The 10,000-nt window shown below is 40.4% G+C and overlaps 1 protein-coding gene across 1 annotated transcript in view; it reads left to right on the top strand.

Annotated features, from left to right (window-relative positions):
• The window catches only part of LOC138950059 (uncharacterized), a 21,772-nt gene that overhangs the window by 5,400 nt on the left and 6,372 nt on the right, over positions 1-10,000 (top strand). Inside the window, exons 3-5 of the mRNA XM_070321840.1 lie at positions 5,259-5,303; positions 6,751-6,950; positions 7,500-7,648. Coding sequence (XP_070177941.1) covers positions 6,777-6,950; positions 7,500-7,648 — 323 coding nt within the window. The 5' untranslated portion in view covers positions 5,259-5,303; positions 6,751-6,776. The remainder of the gene's footprint in view (positions 1-5,258; positions 5,304-6,750; positions 6,951-7,499; positions 7,649-10,000) is intronic.

Below are 10,000 nucleotides of genomic sequence, written 5' to 3'. Positions count from 1 at the left end.
ATTAATGCGCGGTTGTATAGTTCCGTGCAAATCATTCCATTCTGTTAACACTTCTTGTCAGTTTTCCTATTTTGGGCTAAAATCAAGTACACAGATATGCTGTTATTCTGCTGTGGCGGCAAAGGCAGATATTGTGTGTTCTGTATATGTTTTGGTATCGCTTAGGATAATGTTTTTTCGTCAAATGGGACTAGCAGACGAACTTTTGCACCCGTGTTCCAACGTTAAAAACTGTATGAAGTTCAGTTTTCTGGGGAAAATAGTGTATGAAACCCCTTTATGTTGTTTAAATTGATGAGATGTGTGCATTTGGTTGCGTGTGATCTGTTTATTAAATGAAATATTGTTGAAAACTGACCGTCGGATTGCAGTCTGTTGTCGAAGGAACTGAGTGAAAAGAAGGGGAACTACTCTTGTCGCTAGACAAAGTATGAGTTACTTGCCTTGGGAAATTGCTTGTGATGAACGGCTTGAGCACGGCAGATGAGATTCAGAAAACAACCGAACTCATGGATTTTATATGGAGATTCATGTGTTCAGGCCTGTAGTTGTTAATTTAAATGCGGTATGTTTGTATTGTTTGCTCCAGAGATGTATACTTCGTACATTAGAGCGTTCGGAACTATTCAGTCGCAAAAAGTAGTACCGAAACAGAACAACCTCTCAACCCATTGCACTATCGAGGATTCAGGCTGTTGCTGGGTCGTTATTTGTTTGGTTGCTGGGTCATTATCGAAAAATAACTACCCCTACAAGTTTACAGAGGTAAAGAAGCAGAGGGGGGAATACAAATTCAAAATGTTCACCCATAGAGGCTTTTTTTCATGCCACAAATAACAAGTCGCGTAAGGCGAAATTACAACATTTAGTCAAGCTGTCGAACTAACAGAATGAAACTGAACTCACTGCATTTTTACAGCAAGAGCGTATACTCGTAGCATCGTCAGTCCACCGCTCGATGCAATGGCAGTGACATTGACAAGAAGAGCGGGGTAGTAGTTGCGCTGAGAAGGATAGCACGCTTTTCTTTATCTCTATTCTTTTTAACTTTCTGAGCGTGTTTTTAATCCAAACATATCACATCTATATGTTTTTGGAATCAGGAACCCACAAGAAATAAGATGAAATTGTTTTTAAATCGATTTCGGAAATTTGATTTTAATAATAATTTTTGTATTTTTAATTTTCAGAGCTTGTTTTTAATCCAAATATAACATATTTACATGTTTTTGGAATAAAAAAATGATGAAGAATAAGATACACGTAAATTTGGATCGTTTTAAAAAATTGTTTTTTTTACAATTTTCAGATTTTTAATGACCAAAGTCATTAATTAATTTTTAAGCCACCAAGCTGAAATGCAATACCAAAGTCCGGCCTTCGTCGAAGATTGCTGGGCCAAAATTTCAATCAATTTGATTGAAAAATGAGGGTGTGACAGTGCCGCCTCAACTTTTACAAAAAGCCGGATATGACGTCATCAAAGATATTTATCGAAAAAAAGAAACAAACGTCCGGGGATATCATACCCAGGAACTCTCACGTCAAATTTCATAAAGATCGGTCCAGTAGTTTGGTCTGAATCGCTCTACACACACACACACACACACAGACAGACAGACACACACACACACAGAGACACACATACACACATACACCACGACCCTCGTCTCGATTCCCCCCTCTACGTTAAAACATTTAGTCAAAACTTGACTAAATGTAAACAAGTCGCGTAAGGCGAAAATACAATATTTAGTCAAGTAGCTGTCGAACTCACAGAATGAAACTGAACGCAACGCAACGCAGCAAGACCGTATACTCGTAGCATCGTCACTCCACCGCCCGTGGCAAAGGCAGTGCACGTGGAATTGACAAGAAGAGCGGGGTATTCGTTGCGCTGAGAAGGATAGCACGCTTTTCTGTACCTCTCTTCGTTTTAACTTTCTGAGCGTGTTTTTAATCCAAACATATCATATCTATATATTTTTGGAATCAGGAACCGACAAGGAATAAGATGAAAGTGTTTTTAAATTGATTTCGAAAAAAAAAATTTGATAATAATTTTTATATATTTAATTTTCAGAGCTTGTTTTTAATCCGAATATAACATATTTATATGTTTTTGGAATCAGCAAATGATGGAGAATAAGATAAACGTAAATTTGGATCGTTTTATAAATTTTTATTTTTTTTTACAATTTTCAGATTTTTAATGACCAAAGTCATTAATTAATTTTTAAGCCACCAAGCTGAAATGCAATACCGAACCCCGGGCTTCGTCGAAGAGTACTTGACCAAAATTTCAACCAATTTGGTTGAAAAATGAGGGCGTGACAGTGCCGCCTCAACTTTCACGAAAAGCCGGATATGACGTCATCAAAGACATTTATCAAAAAAAAGAAAAAAACGTTCGGGGATTTCATACCCAGGAACTCTCATGTCAAATTTCATAAAGATCGGTCCAGTAGTTTAGTCTGAATCGCTCTACACACACACACACACACACACACGCACACACATACACCATACCCTCGTTTCGATTCCCCCTCGATGTTAAAATATTTAGTCAAAACTTGACTAAATATAAAAACGAAAGCTTCCAAGGAGTAAACTGTGCATGGGCGGTATTCGGTAGTTCTCGGAATCGTATCAATCGAGCTCGCCCGAATCATTCGCGCGCATTCGGTCACGTGAGGACGCGCATGGGCAACAGTGTTTCCGCCTACCACTCTCTCTCTATCTGGCATGCCGCACGCGGGACATTAGGCGTGGTCCACCGCATTGAGTTTGTGTTGTCATCACCAGTTGTTTACTAGATAAGTAAACTGAATACGAACTTTTCTTGCTGTGAGCCTTGTTTGTGTACGCTCGACACACGACAAAACAAAAGCCATACTTGTTTTGGAACATTGGCACTTTTTTCTATTTATCCGAGTTCAAGTTGTGCATGAACTCACCAAATGACCTGCACACGCCTCCAACAACATGCTGAGACAAGAGTCGCTTTCTTTCTTTCTTTCTTTCTTTATTGGGTGTTTAACGTCGTTTTCAACCACGAAGGTTATATCGCGACGGGGAAAGGGCTGAATAAGTAGAGGTTACATGCCGAGTCTCAGTGATTATCAAAAATAATGGTCGAAGTTAGCGGATCATGAAAAATGCGAGCTTTAGCGAGCTTTTTCATGACCGCGAACTGAGACCATTATTTTTGATAATCACTGAGACGAGGTGTGTAACCTCTTTATTCCTCCTTTCTTCAGTTATTCAAAGAAAAGAGGAGGTTTTTTGCGAAAGTTTGATCGAATCCTATTCACTCAACCAGTCAACCTGCGCAGGCGATCGATTAATGCGCGGTTGTATAGTTCCGTGCAAATCATTCCATTCTGTTAACACTTCTTGTCAGTTTTCCTATTTTGGACTAAAATCAAGTACACAGATATGCTGTTATTCTGCTGTGGCGGCAAAGGCAGATATTGTGTGTTCTGTATATGTTTTGGTATCGGTTAGGATAATGTTCTTTCGTCAAATGGGACTAGCAGACGAACTTTTGCACCCGTGTTCCAACGTTAAAAACTGTATGAAGTTAAGTTTTCTGGGGAAAATAGTGTATGAAACCGCTTTATGTTGTTTAAATTGATGAGATGTGTGCATTTGGTTGCGTGTGATCTGTTTATTAAATGAAATATTGTTGAAAACTGACCGTCGGATTGCAGTCTGTTGTCGAAGAAACTGAGTGAAAAGAAGGGGAACTACTCTTGTCGCTAGACAAAGTATGAGTTACTTGCCTTGGGAAATTGCTTGTGATGAACGTCTGATCTAGATTCAGAAAACAACCGAACTCATGGATTTTATATGGAGATTCATGTGTTCAGGCCTGTAGTTGTTAATTTAAATGCGGTATGTTTGTATTGTTTGCTCCAGAGATGTATACTTCGTACATTAGAGCGTTCGGAACTTTTCAGTCGCAAAAAGTAGTACCGAAACAGAACAGCTTCTCAACCCATTGCACTATCGAGGATTCAGGCTGTTGCTGGGTCGTTATTTGTTTGGTTGCTGGGTCATTATCGAAAAATAACTACCCCTACAAGTTTACAGAGGTAAAGAAGGAGAGGGGGGAATAAAGACCTATTATAAGACGGCCGGCTTTCAAAAGTTCAGCAGATTACTGAATCAGACACTCTGGCAAGCAACAGAGTATCCGCCCTCTGGAAAATAGATTAAGAAGGACAAGAAATCAAAAGAAGAAGAAAGAGAGAAAGAAAGATTAGACAACAAAGAGATTCCAAGGTGGAAAGGCGGTTCAAAGTTGACACGTGTATGTGTGCTATATCAATAAATCAATCAATATGAAGCTTATATAGCGCGTATTCCGTGGGTACAGTTCTAAGCGCTTGACTATATGCAGAGTTCATCAACTTCACACACGCTGCTTTCAGCAGGTTCAGTGTCCGGTCATGTTTTCTTGTAGATTATTGCAGATTATTAAAAAAAAATAACAAAGCACAATATGCACGCATGCCGACACTCACAGACAGACGCTCGCACTTTCGCACTGGCGCACTTTTGCACACACACCCACACAATCACACACACACACACACACACGCACACAAACTCTCTATCTCCCTGTCTGTCTGTCTGTCTGTCTGTCTGTCTCTCTTTTTAGAGTAAATATCTAATGACACTTTATCCTTTCAATATCACATACCTTCAGTCCCTACACTCTGGAACTCACTTCCCCTAGCGGTCCGCCAGTCTCCCTCACTACCATTATTTAAGATTAAACTGAAGACTCACCTGTATAAATCTGCCTTTTACTGAAATGAGGAAAGTAATAAGGACATTGAAGCTGTGGTGTAATGCGTGCATGTGACTTGTGAACGAATGTGCCGAATGATAAGTTTGCTTGTTGACTGGTTGTTTCTAAATCTTCTAGAGTATCATATGTATCAGGTTTAACAAAAATAGTTGACTATTAATGCTTATATTGTATGATGGATTTGAAAAGCGCCATGGCATTGTTATCTGCCGGTGGACAGCGCTATAGAAACATGTTTTATTATTCTTCTTATTATTATTCTACCTGTTACGTTGTTGTGTGTCAGCAATGTTGCACGACGTAAAATATACAAACTGTTGAGCGTTTTTCAGTCAGTTTGTTTGTTTCCATACTTCTTTTTTTAACAATTTGTTTGTTTATTTAATTACATCACTCATCGGATGACTTTAATTTTGTTAATTTTCTTCTTTGCCTGCAGGAGGGGTTGATCCTGGGAATGTGCAATCGGGAAATTGTGTAAATTGTGAGTTGCATTATTAATAGTCAGGGGCGGAGCAGTAAAGCCAAAGGGGGGGGGGTTACAACCTGGGGTCCAGGGGCAGACCCCTTGTGGGGTACAGGGGCAAGGCCCCGTTGGGGGGGTGTGGGGGGCGAAGCCTCTCCTTAAGATGAAGAGTTTTAGCTATTTTATGAACAAGTTATGGCTTATCCTTGATTTTAAACATGATCAACTGGTGTCAGCAGCCACTCATTAATTTATTTCTTTTAACGTTAGTATTAAATCTTTCCTTTTTTTTGACAGCCGGGGGGGGGGGGAGGGTGGGAACCCCTGTAACCCCCCTCCCCCCTAATCCGCCCCTGATAGTTTCTATAGTCCCTGACAGAACAAAAATACTCAGATAGTTTGAGTGCAGACATTCATGATGAGGCTGTATATTTTAAAACAGGTTATAAGACTAGAAAGGCCATGCATTCATTCACTCCCCTACCATATGCAACAAACATCATGATCTTGAGTTCCTATGCAGATAAACAAAATAACACAGACAGCCCGGAAAATTGAATTCACAAGAGCCAGATTCCCCTTGTCAATATCGACAAAACCTCAGAACAGCCTCAGCACGACACGTTTGGCCTGTTATCAAAAATAATAACAATCATTGTTCTATCAGCCAGTTTGTGCACATGTCCCGTCTAGTTATAATGCTATGGCATGCCAAACGATGTTGTCATTCTTCTCAGAGGCTGAAGGCAGGTTTTGATCCTGTTTTCAATTGGTAATGCGATGATACACAACACATTTCATCAAATGCTGGACGCATTGCCTTCAAACTCTAATGGCATTGTGCTAATACCTTTGACGAAATACAAACGCTTTCAAAAAAATATGTTTCGGCATAGATTATGCTGATCTGAGACATGGGAGAAAGAGTTCTAAAAATAAAGTGTGTCTTGAAAGAGTAAAGAAATTAAAGGTAGTATTTAGAAAAAGGAAACACAAATGACGCTCACATTTGATGAATTTTCAACACCAACAGCTCAAAACTCGAAAAAATCTGAATGTATAGTGTCCGCCACTTTTGGTATACACAGTTTGAATGACATGACACGGGAATGCATTCTTTAGTTGGGGTACAACAATGGGGGAATACTTTTTTTTGCTCAGTTTATTTGATGAAAAAAGTGAAGTCGTCACAGTGCAGCTTCAATTATTTTGAATGTATGGACATTTATTAAAAAAAACATTTGAAAAGGCGAAGTCTGTCGGAATACATTAAGTCAGATATTGACCACATTATAAAACAAGGAGCATAAACCTGGTATCACACAGGAAGCAATGCACTTTTCTCTATACATCCTCGAAAATGGCAATGTTAAAGATATGGTCGTGGGGAATGTGATTGTTGTGTTGCATCGTTCTGTTAAACTTTCCCATTGCCTGAATGATGTTGTTGATGCAACCCGTGCAGTTACTACAGAGTGCGGGACAGACTCCATGACTGTAGAGGTGGAAGTCGAGCCTGGTTTCATGGGCAAGATTTACGCACACGACCACGAGGACAGCTGCCAGTTTACCAATACTTCTCAGGATCCCACGATCTACATTTACGAGTTTTTCCACTTCAACTCATCCTCATACAGGGAATGCGGGCAAACTTTCACTACAGCGGTACGCATGATTATGATCATGATGGCTTTTGTTGATGTACATGTTCTCTCCCGAAGCGGCGTTTGGCTGCCTAATAAATGGCGGCGTGAAAACGCTAATACGCGTAAAAATTTCATGAACAAAGAAGAAGAAGTTATGCATGATTTTGGAATGTCTGTTATCATTTTCTTACAGCCAGCATATTGAATAGAGTGCAATACAGTGAACACACCGTTCGTTTCAGAAGCTGGAAGACGCTTGGTTGTATGCCGCTTTTTGTCGGTCAGGTTGAACGTCAGAAACTAATAGTTTGTGGATTTGATTTTTAAGGGTGTCAATGGGTTACAAGCCGTGCAATAAACATTTCCCAAAACAATGGTAATTTTCAAAAAGCATACCTCATTTAACCAGAAGTTTAAGGTCTCGTAGCGAAAATTCTACGCACAGACTTGCGTTTCTTTAGACATGTAGGCTAAGTAGAGCTGGACAGTGAGGACGAACTATTACTTCTCTTATTTAAAACATCTCTCATAGATATAGTATAATATTTTAATTTTATTTTCTCGGCAGGGAAACAATAGCCGTGAGTTCTCAGCAACAACCATCGTGCAGTTCAATCCGAGTGTGTTAGTGGCCTCCGACTTGAGTCACACGTCCTCGTGCGCTTTTAACAACGATATCTCTGTGCGTACGCAGCTGGGGAACATCAATGGGTCTGGGTGAGTAAGACATGCACGCTTATTATTCAAGGAGGCCCAATGTTTAAGGGTGAGAAATAGTAGACATAAGGCATATTATCCAGAATGCCCAATGGCTAAAGTCGAGTAAGACATGCAAGCTTATTATCCAAGGAGGCCCAATGGTTCCGAGTGAGAAATAGTAGACATAAAGGCATATTATCCAGAATGCCCAATGGCTAAAGTCGAGTAAGACATGCAAGCTTATTATCCAAGGAGGCCCAATGGTTCCGAGTGAGAAATAGTAGACATAAAGGCATATTATCCAAGAATGCCCAATGGCTAAAATCGAGTAAGACATAAACGCATACTATCCAAGGAGGTCCAATGGTTCAGGGTGAAAGACATACATTCATATTATTCAAGGAGACTTAAATGGCTCAGAGCGAGCGAGACATAAACGCATATTTTCCCAAGAGACTCAATGAATCAGAGTGAGTAAGACATACAGGCATATTATCCAAGGAGACTCAATGAATCAGAGTGAGTAAGACATACAGGCATATTATCCAAGGAGACCCAATGAATCAGACTGAGTAAGACATACAGGCATATTATCCAAGGAAAATTATTGAATCAGAGTGAGTAAGACATACAAGCATATTATCCAAGGAGACTCAATGAATCAGTGAGTAAGACATACAGGCATATTATCCAAGGAGACTCAATGAATCAGAGTAAGACATACAGGCATATTATCCAAGGAAAATTATTGAATCAGAGTGAGTAAGACATACAAGCATATTATCCAAGGAGACTCAATGAATCAGTGAGTAAGACATACAGGCATATTATCCAAGGAGACTCAATGAATCAGAGTAAGACATACAGGCATATTATCCAAGGAGACTCAATGAATCAGAGTGAGTAAGACATACAGGCATATTATCCAAGGAGACTCAATGAATCAGAGTGAGAAGAACATATTAAAGGCATATTATCCACTAGAGGAATACCCGCTTCGCCGGATAGCCGGCTTCGCCGGGATGAAATACTTAGAGCCGTACGCCGGCTTTGCCGGGTCCGAACAATGGACCCGCCAAGCTTAGGTCCCTCCCAGATTCGTGGAATGGGAACAGCACGAAAATGATTCAGTGGCCATAATGCCATTCCTGACCATATCGAGTCCCATCCTTGTCGACGAATGTAACCGTGTTAAATCACCTTTGGAGGCGAACTCCACTCAAACAGGATTGAGCAATTTAGAGCTTATCTCTAAGCCCTTTTGAACTGTTATGGCTTCTCAAAGGAAGGCCAGTACATACAAATACACAAAAGCCGCCAGACCACATCACAAACAGAACTGAACAATCCACAGGTGTTGCCCACATAGAGAGAGAGACACACACACACACACACACACAAACACAGAGAAGCCGTATATATAGAGAGATAGATGACAGTGTATTTTTCGCGTGGCTATAAATTGATTCGACCTTTGCACTTTTACAGTGAGGATAATTTACGGGTCCAATTTACGTTCTGGACACTGCGGTGACCTTCTAAAAATAGTAACAGAACGCCGGGAATATCCGGAGATAGTGCACCATACGAAGGAAGGGAGGTAAACGCTGAAAACATGGAGAAGATAAGGAAGAGTTACTTGTAATGGTGAAATGAACACAAAAACCAAAATTGGTTCAGCGCTGCGCGCTGAGAGCACGTGTTGAAATATCTCATCGATGATATTGTGTCCGGGGTGAAGCTGAATACGGTGCCAAAATTTGAAAAAGATCCACCGAGAACTTTGGCGTTGTGATGTGGTGTAGCGGCTTTGGTGTGTCGGTATGGGGGCCCGGGTAGCTGAGGTGGAACCAAATTCGGTTCAGCGCTGCGCGCTGAGAGCACGTGTTGAAATATCTCATCGATCAGGTTGTGTCCGGGGTCTCTGAATAAGCCCACCAAATTTGAAGCAGATCCATCGAGAACTTTGGCCGTGCATCGCGAAGACACAGACACACAGATAGACAGACACAAGTCGTATATATATATAGAAGGAAAATCAATGGTTCTGGGCGAGTAAGACATAAAGCTGATAGCTGTTCATACGTTCACACATTTGTTTGTCCGTAGTGGTTGGCGGCTGGAGGCAGTGCATACTTCATTATAACAGTGTCTGAGATGTTTTGGTTTATTTAACTTCCCCCCCCCCCCCCCCCCAAATTCTGGTTCTATTAAAAAAAAAAAAAAAAAAAAAACACCACAGGATGACAAGACTTTTTTTGTGCATACAAATATATATGTATCAGGTTGAAAATGAATCTATAAGCAAATGTGAGAGAAGTCTGAAAAACATAATCTCTGATCCAATGCCGCCATTTAACCCCACCGGTG

The sequence above is a fragment of the Littorina saxatilis genome, linkage group LG16 (assembly GCF_037325665.1).
Source record: "Littorina saxatilis isolate snail1 linkage group LG16, US_GU_Lsax_2.0, whole genome shotgun sequence".
NCBI lineage: Eukaryota > Metazoa > Mollusca > Gastropoda > Littorinimorpha > Littorinidae > Littorina > Littorina saxatilis.
The sequence above is the reverse complement of the archived record's forward strand: the minus strand, read 5'-3'. Positions and strand labels throughout refer to the sequence as shown.